Source organism: Neltuma alba, unplaced genomic scaffold (genome assembly GCF_004799145.2).
Source record: "Neltuma alba isolate B1F8T4 unplaced genomic scaffold, ASM479914v2 tig00012607_pilon, whole genome shotgun sequence".
Lineage (NCBI taxonomy): Eukaryota > Viridiplantae > Streptophyta > Magnoliopsida > Fabales > Fabaceae > Neltuma > Neltuma alba.
The window spans coordinates 272,099-284,575 of record NW_021637052.1 but is presented as its reverse complement, the minus strand read 5'-3'; the positions used below and the strand labels follow the sequence as shown (position 1 = coordinate 284,575).

Here is a 12,477-nt window from a genome sequence, read left to right as displayed (position 1 = left end):
GATATGAAAGGGAGACATTCACAGCTTCAAACGTTGATGGCCAAAGAAGAAAATGATGATAATGAAGGGAGGGAGAAAAAAGAGAAGGGCTTGTCATCGGAAAAAAAAAAAAATAGAGAGAAGGGTTGGAAAGGAAGGGGAAAAATGTTGATTCTGGTCGATGGGGCTAATGGTGCTGTGGTGGTGGCTTTCAATAATGGAGAAGGAGGGAGGAGGCAACAAGAACAAATACAAGGACAAATTAAACTTTTTGAATCATGCAATGAACAGTAATAGGGATTCACAAGGGGGGAGGTTTCATGGGGGGAGGTATGAATGGCCATTACCAATTTTTTGGTAATAATCATTACCATGGTAAACCCCGCTACTAAACTAAAATACAACCAAGCATGCTTTTTTTGGCAATGCAATTTTAATTACCATTGCAATCCTGCAATGGGATTGAACCAAACGAATACTTAATTTTATCAATCCTTGAACATATTCGGAACCTGGGAGTAAGAGGAATATTGAAGACGTTATTGAATCGGTCCAGGTCTAATCTAATATTTAGAATGACTAATTAATGTTGAAACTCATCCCTGGCAAAAATCACATATACTTGGACCAAAGATGATCTTTGATCTTTAATTCACGTTCCCAACTTTACATCACATTACAAGTGTTCCTCAAATGGCAAGGAAACAGGGAAACTCAAACAGCAAATTAAGATAGATGTATTCATTTTCAAAGATTTTTACATGACAAGATCCTAGTTGAATCAGTTTTAAGTGGTAGAGTGGATTGTAAATCAACGTTAGAGAATTTCTTTCTTTAGGTAAAAAAAAATGCTTCTTATTTAAGATCTTTTCATTCCCTCTTACTAACATGACAATGTTCATTAAAATAATCTGCGACGCCACCAATCAGGGATTTTTAATCTGCGGCTTCTATGAACAGAAAGTCTGACCTCAGGAAGCTTATGCCTGACCTGTCTCCAAAGCATATTAACAGCATCCTCCCTTTTTGGGGGGTAATGGAATTCATAATAATGGGAAATGTTCTTGAGTTGCCTCCACATTTCTAGCCATTTCTCCTTTGGAAATTTACGAAGCTGATCCACCATGTAGCCTGGCTCTAATGCCTCCTTAAAGGAGAAAAACACTGAGAAATTGGTGTAATCAATCTCATCCTCAAATGGCAGTTCAATCTTATCACTCACTATCACAGGAACACAATGACTCACGATTGCATCAAACAGACGACAAGACGATGGCGTGTCCCCTGCAGGATCCAAACAGAACTTTGATGAACGCATGTCCTTAGTAGCCTGTTGCAACAACAAATCAACTATAAGAGAAAAAAGTCTACGGCAATGATAGTAATTATCTGTTTAGATTACCCAGAAAGTTCCAAAATCATAATATCCCCATAATACATGCATACAACAAATTGCTGACAAGTCATGAGTTTTGTTATTTCTTTTAGTCAATGTGATATAGAAGATCCATCTAGTTTAACATGACTTTTGGTTACATGGCAAAGAAAATTATAATGCAAATGCTTGAAATTATAATCATGATTAGACATCTTAACTCCCTTCTACATACCTCTTTTATATTGTCTATTGAAGCAACACCCTGCTCATAGCGAACATCATCATATTTACTGGCTAGTATTTTAGCTAATTTAAGACGGATAGTACCTTCCTGCAACATCCCAGAACATACAAAATCAGTTCGTTTTCGTTAGCATTTGAACAAACAGTTGCTGAGCTCTTTAAACTAACTCTTATCCAAAACCTACATCCTTTCGTTTTGTTCCGCCTCGAAAGAAAAGCAGAGTAGAGCGAGACTGATATGGATCTTTTGACTCATCATCATCAGTGAAAGTATCCACAACATGTACATATGGGGTCACCACGTCCTTCCTCAAATTAGAAACACGCTTGGGGAAGCGACCAAAATCGACAACGACCTGAATGGACGCATTAACCTGATTCCTCTGGAACTTAAATGCATTTGGGTGTGTCATAGGAATAATGTGATCTCTACCTCCTGACCTTTGCCAATATTCAGATTTTCTCAAGAATTCAACTACATCACTCTAAAACCAGTAACAAACCATAATCAGTGCCTTGAAATAACAAATCATAAAAGAAGATATCGTAATAGCAAATCTGAAGACACATTTATGAGGTAAAAACAACCACATCAATACAGAAAGGAGATAATATAAATGAACCAAATTTGCTAAAAGAAGTGGCTCAAGCTTCTCTTTAAATAACTAATTAAATTTTCGAATTTAGCTCCATAATACCTGCAATTTATGATCAGCCTCCGTAGCTGGACCACTCATTTGATGCCCATGTAAATTATTACTTAATGAAGAAAAGAATGGTACAAAGAAGGCATCGGCAAGTTCAGGATCCGAAACCCTTATTGCTTCGGTTTGGTCTTTGTCTCCATCATAGATAAGCGAACCCATCATCCAGTACTCTACGCTGTGTTGCTTCCTTAGCCCAGAATTCACCGGATACGGCGGCCAATCTTGGGCCGTAACCGGAGTTTTCGCCGAATTATTCCTGTCAAGCATCCCGACATTGAATCGACGAGGAAGATCGTACATGTAGATCAGGAGAGGCGGAGGTGCATATACAACCTCCGGAGACGAAGAATTTAATGACATGGCGAAATGAGATCGAATATTGAAGTCACCTTTGAAAACTGTATATGAGGCGATGAGTAGGAGCACGAAAATGGAAGAAAGAACCACTTTGCCAAACATGTTTTTTCCCTGCCTGATGAAATGTTATGGTGGATAAAAAATTCCCTTCTTAATCCTCTACACATGAAATAAACCATCCATGACTCACGCAAATTTGGAGGTGAATCTTCCAAAGACATTAATAAAGTGTGACCCTAAAATTTAATATTAAATAATTATTAACTCTGCATATCAAATTCCAACATTCTGATGTGGAAAAGCTCATATGTCTGTGTCTTCCTGCAATTGCTATTTGCAATGAACTCAAAGCGAGTTAGGTCTCAGTGATGGAAACCTTCGTAAAACTTAGCTCTTCCCCGTTTTTGACCATTGCTGTGTTTGTAGAAAGCGATCCGATTTAGGTAAATGAACGGCAGCTTCTGACTCAACAGCGAAAGAATTCAAAATTCTGAGAAATGGTATCAACTAGGCCAGCGTCAACCAGGTGACTAAATCGCTCCGATATGAATAGATTGAAGTATTTCGCAAAGATTTGCAGATGTCACTGGTCAAGAATGCCTCCAAGAAAAATGCAACTCTGAAGAGGAAAGGATCACAAAGAAGTTTGAAAACTGAAAGAGAGAGAGAGAGAGAGATGAACACGAAGATGAGGACCAAGAATCTCGAGAGAAGAAGGAGATCCCTGAACTTCGACAAATAAGTGGAAGACTTCGGAAGAGACGTTATGGTGCTTTTTGGCTTTTTTTGGCGAAGACGATATGTTGCTTTCTTCACCGAGGATATGACAGCTCCGTGATCTCAAATTAACATCAATCACGCATGTCTGGGGACTTAAAAGGATATGGCATGTGCATTTAATAAATAATAAATTTTGCTAATTAATATTACTTCCGGTTCTAGAGTTAGCTAAATGGCTAAATTATATCTTAAATATAGTATTTTAATTTATCTTGTCTTCTAAGTTTATAATGGTTTTTTCATAATGTTCTTATTGATGGTAAAGGTTATCATTAAGAAATATTCAATATGCATAATTAAATAGAATAATTTTAAATGCTGGTAAAAAAAACTGAATAATTTTAAAAAGCTAATACACAATTTTATAAATAATTAATTTAATTAATTTTTTAATCTATCTAATTAGTTATCTAGTTAGTACAATAAAAACGTGTTTGATATCACGCATAAATAATGTATAATGGGCCTCGTGCAGTTTGGTTTGGCCCATTGTCATGCCTCGCAATAAATGGGCCAGATCTGGTTAAAGCCCAAGTCCAAACCTATTATGCGGGTTCCTGGGTTACAGTACTCCGGGTTGTTGGGTGTTTTGTTCTTCATTTATAAATTGTGAGCGAGAGAAATTATTTCTTCTCCGGCCTTCAAGCTAGGGCAGAAGCAGCAGCATAAGCCAGCCGCCATGGTAGACGTGAACTTCTTCCTTCAGCTTATCTTTTCGATTTCGATAGTTGCAAAGAAATCATTCGTTCGTTCCACGCTATTGGTTTTCATTTTGTTCCTTTCCTTTTTCTTAGGTGAAGTACTCCAGAGAACCTGACAATCCCACCAAGTGTAAGTACAATTTTGCTCTCTCAAGTCCATAAAATTGTAGAATCCTCTTCTGTTCCTACTTTTCGATTAGATCATTGCAAAGCTACGCCTTTGGTCGTTTTATATTGTTATTGATCAATTTTTCACATAATCTGGTTGCGAACTTTTATGGTTTTGAGCTTTTGGGTTTGGTTTGTTTATTTGGATCTAATATGCGATTATCATACGCGTGCAGCCTGCAAGGCCAGAGGCTCCGACCTTAGAGTCCACTTTAAGGTACTAATATCTGTTACGTTTGGTCTTCTTTATGGTTTGAACTATCTTTAATTTTGTTAGAAATGGAATGCCGTTTAACATGTCTAGGCTACGAGAGTGCCGGCAATACACACATTTTTCTTTTGAATTGCAGTAATTCGTTAGTGTCAAAATTTGCCGTGTGATTTGAATGGAATCGTGCTGCATATATTTCTGCAGTACTCTAGCTTTTAGTCCGAGAGAGAGTTGATACTGAAGTCATTTTCCCTGATAGAAACTAGAGAAGAAATAAGAAAACCTGATGGGAAAAAGCAGGATCTGTTGTCTATGTGAGCAGATCACTCGTAAACCTCAGGTACATAATCACCATTGTTATTGGGTGAACCTCTGTGTAATTTTTGTCACTGAAGGTTCAGTGAATGATGGAACGTGTCTTATAGTTGCATGCATCCATTAGTCCCTTCTATGTTGCCATGTTAGTTGAGGATGTCTTTTTATTGAAGAAATCATTAGTATGTAGAATTATTACTTTTCTCATCTAATGTGTTATTTTTTTATAGCTGGCCTCAATAACAATATTTGCTTGCAAAATAAATCTTTATTCCGTTTATTTTTATTTTTAATGCTTCAACCTTGTATCAATCAATGCTATGTGCAATTTGTTATTGTGCGAATCCTTTACTTCATCTGAAATAAATTTAGTGAAAGATGGAGTTTAAACTAGTCATTTGCTATTCACTAAATTGTATTTGCCATATAACTTTACAGAACACTAGGGAGACAGCGTTTGCCCTCAGGAAGTTGCCCTTGGCAAAGGCAAAAAGGTACTTGGAGGATGTGCTAGCCCACAAACAGGCTATCCCCTTCAGAAGGTTCTGCGGTGGTGTTGGGAGGACAGCCCAGGCGAAGAACAGACATTCCAATGGGCAAGGACGATGGCCTGTGAAGTCAGCTAAATTCATTCTTGATTTGCTCAAGAATGCAGAAAGTAATGCTGAAGTATGTCATGTTAATATGCTTTTTAAAACCAATTTATGCCATCATCTGCCTATCAATTTACCTGTTCATGGCATCTTTGCAGGTGAAAGGCTTGGATGTAGATGCTCTCTACATTTCTCACATCCAGGTTAATCAAGCACAAAAGCAAAGACGCAGAACCTACCGAGCTCATGGAAGAATCAACCGTATGTTTAAACCTTTGAGATTTTATTTTAAAATTTTTTTTTTGGGCTGTTTGCTTTTATTGATTGACGACTGCTTTTGCAGCCTACATGTCATCTCCATGCCACATAGAGTTGATACTATCTGAGAAAGAAGAGCCTGTGAGGAAGGAGGTATGGATTTTGATCATCTGTCTTTTGGATGTTGATTCCTTTCTGGCTTTGTTCATCTAATGTTTGTGAATGGTTGATTTTTGTAGCCGGAGACCCAATTGGCAACAAGCAAGAAAGCATAAGCTCTTGGCAGTGGCGCTTTCATCACAAATTGCTACTGACCTAAATGATCGAAGGGTTCCGTTTCTAGATTATCTTCAGAGAGTTTTGTGATTTTTCCAAATTGTTTGGATTTGGCATGAACTTTTCTTAGAAGAGTTGAGCATTATGTTTTTGTCTCGTACTTTTAAGTTGATCAGAGCTTCTTGAAAACATGACGTACTAAGCCATCAGATTGGTCGGTTCATTACTCTGATAGGATACTTGTTGTTTAGAGCGTAATGTTAAATTTTGTTTCTAGAACAATAGATGCCTTTCTATTTTTCTTGGTTTGTTCACCGGATTATGCGTTAAGATTGTTGCCTTGAATGTTATATTTGATAGGAAGTAAGAAAATATAATGAATATAGTATGAGAAAAGATAGGACCATTCATGTGGGTATTATTGTCTGCATCCTTGTAAAATCTGAAGAGTTAGTAGCATTATTGGTCCCCGTTTGATTTTGGTTTTGCTTCCTATAGTTTTAAAATTATTGGTTGTGGTTCATATAGTTTCATGAGGTTTGTAATGTATGTATTCATTTTATATTCTCACACGCGTCACAATTATAGCAAGTGGATTAGTGTAACTGAGTCTAATATAGGGAATTAACTGAACAAGGCCAAGAAGTATATAAAGGCTGACACGTGTACTCACTGTGGAATAGGAATTTACTCAGTTCTCTCTCTCTCCCCGTCTCCCTCTATTGCTGTGACGCTGTATCAAAGTGGTGTTAGAGCCGAGTTTGACTTTAAATATAGGGATCAAAAGCAAAATTTGTTCAAGTGTGGTGATGATTACCAAATTATTAAACTTAAACCATAAATATATGAAGCTATAGGAATTAACCCACAATTTGAAAAAGCTCTCAGGATTAAAAATGTTTTTAATTCAAATCTTAAACAATTGTCTCCATTAATTTTATTATATTAATAATTATTTTTGTGAATTTAAATTTTAAATGTTTCAATTAATTTTATTTTCATTGATTGCTTGTCTTCTATCCTGAAATGGCTTTTGCCCAGGAGTCAGGCTCACAAGTTTTATTTAAATTAATTTTATTTATTTGATATGTTATTATTAAACTATGTTGTTATTTGTCGACGCTCAAGTTGAGTAACAATGACTCAGTGCAATGTATGGGCGTATTTAATATACGTGAGGTTTCACCCAAAAAATATACGCGAGGTAAACTGAAAACAATAAAACATTTCTTATTGAATGCTTAAATTAGTAAATATCTGACGTGTGTGTAATTAAAGACTAATAAAGCCACATTAGAGTTTTAAACGTCTCGAAATATTAGAATGCACGTGTTAAAATGCAAAACTGAAATATTGAGCTGAGGAATATATTAAATTCTCAAAATTTTTAGCCTCATTTATGTATTGACTTCCTCACCATTACAAGCCCTCCATGTTTCATCTGTTTAGTCAAAGGTGCACCAGGGCACATTTGTGCGAGTAACTCCTAATGAGGAAGATTAAGTTTACCTTGCTGACTCCCAAACGGCAAAAGTTCCCCCCGGGGGGAGGGGGAAGAAAAAAGCAGTGTAGAAACAGTCTCTAGGGTGAATGATATTTTATATGTGTCTAATATTAGAGCGAATTTAATTTTTGTGGCTTTATTAGGAAAAGTTGAGGTTAAAGTGTTATTTGAATTTGATAAGATTATGATGATAAAGAATAATGTTTTTGTGGGGAAGACCTCTTTTTATTAAGTGTTGATGATATGAATAATAATGCATTGTCTTCTACTTATTTCATTCATTCTTTTCATTTTTGACATGCTAGATTAGGGCATATTAATAGAAAATATATAAAAAGGTTGCAACACTTTGGATTAATTTCTGAAACAAAAAATAATGATATTAGCAAATGTGAGGTCTGTACAGAAACTAAATTAACTAAAAAGTCATATTTTTCTATACAAAGAAAAACTGAGTTGTTATCTTTAATCCATACTGATTCAGAAGATCTAAAACAAATAGAAACCAGAGATGGTAAGAAATACTATATTACTTCCATTGATGATTTTTCTAGATATACTAAAGTGTATTTATTAAGGAAAAAAGATGAAGCTTTTGAGAAATTTGCCTTGTACAAGGCAGAGGTAGAAAACCAATTGAATAGGAAAATTAAACAAGTTAGGTCTGATAGAGGAGAAGAATATTTATTATTGAATGATTTTTGTAAAAGAGGGGGAAAAATTCATGACGTAATATCTCCATATTTATCTGAGTCTAATATAGTTGTAGAAAGGAAAAATACCACTTTAAAAGAAATTATAAATGCTTTGCTTACGAGTTTTGGTGCACTTGATAATTTATGAGAAGAAACTTTATTATCTACCTGTTTTCTACAAAATAGAATACTCCATAGGAAAATTAATAAAACACCTTATAAATTGTGAAAAGATTTTGTACCTAATCTAAAATATCTAAAAGTGTGGGGGTGTCTTATAAAAGTTTTATTACCTAATCTTAAGAAAAGAAAAGTTAGTTGTAAAACTATTGATGATATGTTTATTAGTTATACTCAACAAGGTGCTACTTATGGTTTTTTGATTTTGTCAAAAGATAATTATTGATACTAATGATGTAGAGTTTTTTGAAAACATTTTTCCTTTGAAAGTTGAGCATGTTCTTAACAGAGTTAAAGGTTCTCCTCCTTCTCATAAAAAAAAAAAATTCAAATGAAGTTTTGACTGAAATTTACGGAGAAGTAAAAGACAAAAAAGATATTTTTTTGGAGATGAACTTTGTACATTTTTAGTGCAAGATGAACCTAAAAACTTTTATGAAGCTATTTCTCCTCCAAACATGAAGTTTTAGAAAGAAGCAATTAAGACTAAAATAGATTTTTTTGAATGAAAATAAAATATGGGTTTTGGAAGATTTGCCTCCCAAAGCAAAACCCATTGGATGCAAATGGGCTTTTAAGAAAAAAAATATTTTCATAATTTAAATTGAATTTTATATATGTCTGTGTTTTTCTAATTCAAATTTATTTTTCACATTTTAATGATAGTTTTATAAATAATAATTCAGGATAATCTAAATTTAATTTTATGGCTCAAAATTTTAAATTTTTTATAAAAATTAATATGCCATCCATAATTTATCTGAAGAAGTTAAGAAAATCAACGAGATAATATAATTCAGCACCTCCCCTACATTTTAATCTAAAACCCCCTTCACCCCCCCCCCCCATTCGTCTTCATTTTCTTTCCTCTCTTTACTCCCACGAAGCACACTGGTGAAGTCATTCCAGCTATGAATGACATCAATTTTTTATTTAAAAAAAAGAGAGTCAGATCTACTCAAATGATGTGATTGGAGTGAGATGAGAGATGGAGTAAACTCATTTTTACTAAAAACAAGTTCTTCACAATTTTAAACTCGTTCCCAGTGTGAATGAGTTTAAGTATAGTATTTCGGTAAATTATTTTCATTATGTAGGATTATGGTAATTTATTTTTCTGTTCATAGTATATGGGGTAAATTTGTTGTGAATTTAGTGCTGGTACACTTAAATAAAATCACTTCTACGAATATGGAGTGTATAAAGTTTACCTCCTAAAACCAATGATTTGCTTATTTTAAAATTCTTTAAATCATTACTATGGTAGGGGAAAAAAAAAAAAGAAACAATTAAATGAAACTACTATAATAGAAAAGACTCAACTCATTTCTAAAAAACGAAATCTATGATAGAAAAGAAGCCATCAATAACTTAGAAAGTCTATCATAGATATTTTAAAACTCTTATTAACATTCATAGATTCAAAGTTTTGAAGAACTAAATCCACTTGTGAAAGTACATCCAAAGAAAGAACCTAACATCATGAGAACATGCAAATCATATGAGAAAGGATTTAATCCTACCATTTACTCATTATTTTATGTCGCATAGGATTGGGACTGTTTAGGGAGATTTTATCACCTAATCCCATTTTTCTTGAATTTTGTTTTCCCTTTTCTTTTTCTATAGCCTTTAGGCATTCTACCATTCCATATTCTAGCATGAGGGCATATCATAACAATATAATTTATATTATATCATCATCCATAATTCATTACAACTTAACATAAAACTCATTAAAATATTACATAACATAACATAGTGATATAGTTTTCATAATGCTCTTCTATCCCAATACCAATTCCGTTGCCTTGATTCATGGATGAGCCACTTTTTAAATGATAAATAAATTGATATAAAAGGAATGAGATTTCATAGAAATCTTAGTAACAATTGAATTATAATTATCATGTAAATCAAACAAGTTACAATGTGACATGTTACCACACCTCAAGGCATGATCAAACCACATAAAATCATAGTTAACATCATACTAGGAGAGGAACGCCAACACTTCTACAATAACATAATCCAATGTATTTAGCCAAAGCATAACCCAAAGCCATCCAATCAACCAAGATCACAACACAAGTTTCTCAATCTAAGCAAACAACATAATGACATTAAACAAGTAAAATAAACAATCAAATTATAATTCAATGCTACATTTTATCACTTGATAATTTTGGTCTCCTCAAGGGGTTATGATTCTTCTTGATTCCTTCTCACAAAGCCTATTAATTCAAGTATAAACACAAGCTACATTAACAACTAAACAACTTAAATACAACACTTTATCTTTAACTTAACATTCCCCTCTTTTTCTTGGATTTTTAACAAAATAGTTTCCTCCTTTAGAGTCAATGATCTCTTGGCTCAATGCTACACAATTTTTCATGAGGAATCCAAATATCCAATCATTTTTTCAAAAATCAAACTCCTTTCCCATGAAATCATGTTGGCTGAATAGGGGGTTCTAACTTTCAAAAATTTCATTTTTGATTCCAATGATTTTAAACACTTCCCAATAGTATATCTCTACATAAAAACACATTTAAAACCTATTGGAATCATCAAATCAATGCAAAACAAACTCCTCCAGCAAGAACACCCCTTGGCCGAAATGAACATATATAGCCTTAAGTTGATTTTCTTCAAAAAAACCACTTCATACACTACTTAAACAAGCTTGTTTCATATCATATTTAAGGTTTCTATCCTTCCCTAATAGCCAAGCATGTCAACCGAATTTGTGCAACATTTTCCCTTAATTTTTTATGCCAAAAACCCAACCAAAACTAGCTTAAAACTTAGAGATAGGAAGGCTTGGGCATACCTTGATGTTTTCTTGCTATGAACTGAATGATTCCTTGCTCAAAACCCTCTCAAATTCGGTCTCCTAAGGTCTGGACACAAAGTGGCAGCACCTCCCCTTATTTTTCTAATTTTCCAACATTTTCTTGTATTTTAGGAGGGGCTATTTATAGAAAATTCAATCTTCCCCTCCCCCTCTCTTATTGGCCAAAAATGTGACATATAATGGGAGGTATGTGGCAGCCATCAAAGCAAGAAAGGTTCAGATTTAACCATCTGTCTAATTCTAGAGTTTTCCAACATTTATCCCTTAATTTTATATTTTTTTAATTAAATATGGTGGGGTCTGGAGGCTGCACGAATTTGAGCATGGATTGGACCTAATGTGAGCCCCAAAAATGGTCTAGGCTAGTCTAAAAAGATGACCCACAATCCAAATCAAAATCCCAAACCAATTTGAAACTTTATCGGTTACTATTCATTAGTAACATTCCATAATTTTTCTAGGCCTCTAAAAGTTCATTTCTCTCCATGATAATTCACCTTTTAATATGAGAACATGATCTAAAAATTTTCAGAATTTTTCTCCACCTCTAGCTATTTATTTTGAATTTTCTCTGGTTAGGCCTCTATCCGTGTTACTACGGGAAGATAAATTTTTTAAAATTAATTCTTGAACTTTCAAGACCTAAAACCAATTTTATAAATTCAAATACATATTTAGATATTTTTTCATATTTTTTTCAAATTTATTAAGACCTCTAACTAATTAAAATAATTATTTTCCTTTGATTTTTTTACTATTTTCCTGAAAAACCTCCGTCTATGGGAAATTCAATAACAATTTATTTTCACAATAATTCCACATTTCAGGCCTCAACTGAGTTTTTAAACCTCTAATTTGCATTTTCCCTATTTTTTGGGAATTTTCTAGAATTTTTCTCAAAATTTTCCGTTTTGCCCTTCCTAAATTGATAATTACAAAAATGCCAGCCTGGACCTTATCGGGATTTTACCTCAAAAGTTGTTTTGTCTCCCCATCTAGTTTCTATATTGGCCCTCGTCCTAATTTTTAATTCCCTATGTCTAGATGAAATTTCTCGGGATGTGACAATTTCACTTACCAGAAGCATACAATTCAAGTTCTTGAAAATAATACTTAATTAAGTTAAGTAAGTCTTTATAAGAATTGAAGCAATTAGGGCACATGTGGTATAAACGACTAAGTAAATATCGGTTGAAGGAATGATATTAAAACATAATCCAATTTCCCATGTATTCTTATGAAAAGTTCTTGGAATGAGTTTGTTATAATTTT

At 33.8% G+C, this 12,477-nt stretch overlaps 2 protein-coding genes and 1 non-coding gene across 3 annotated transcripts; 2 read left to right on the top strand and 1 right to left on the bottom strand.

Annotated features, from left to right (window-relative positions):
- Nucleotides 1-529: 529 nt before the first annotated feature.
- On the bottom strand, nucleotides 530-3,446 carry LOC114729147 (probable arabinosyltransferase ARAD1). The gene is made up of 4 exons (XM_028916119.1): nucleotides 2,299-3,446; nucleotides 1,786-2,085; nucleotides 1,590-1,688; nucleotides 530-1,309 (listed from the first exon to the last, which is right to left on the bottom strand). The coding sequence occupies exons 1-4, from the start codon at nucleotides 2,764-2,766 to the stop codon at nucleotides 881-883; spliced, it is 1,296 nt and encodes a 431-aa protein (XP_028771952.1). The 5' UTR covers nucleotides 2,767-3,446; the 3' UTR covers nucleotides 530-880.
- Nucleotides 3,447-4,068: 622 nt separating this feature from the next.
- On the top strand, nucleotides 4,069-6,198 carry LOC114729144 (60S ribosomal protein L17-2-like). The gene is made up of 7 exons (XM_028916114.1): nucleotides 4,069-4,126; nucleotides 4,239-4,275; nucleotides 4,490-4,530; nucleotides 5,278-5,508; nucleotides 5,591-5,693; nucleotides 5,776-5,843; nucleotides 5,930-6,198. The coding sequence occupies exons 1-7, from the start codon at nucleotides 4,124-4,126 to the stop codon at nucleotides 5,963-5,965; spliced, it is 519 nt and encodes a 172-aa protein (XP_028771947.1). The 5' UTR covers nucleotides 4,069-4,123; the 3' UTR covers nucleotides 5,966-6,198.
- LOC114729169 (small nucleolar RNA snoR74) lies at nucleotides 4,815-4,942 on the top strand. Its single transcript, XR_003738714.1, has one exon. It is a non-coding gene; the product is annotated as a small nucleolar RNA snoR74 (small nucleolar RNA).
- Nucleotides 6,199-12,477: the final 6,279 nt, after the last annotated feature.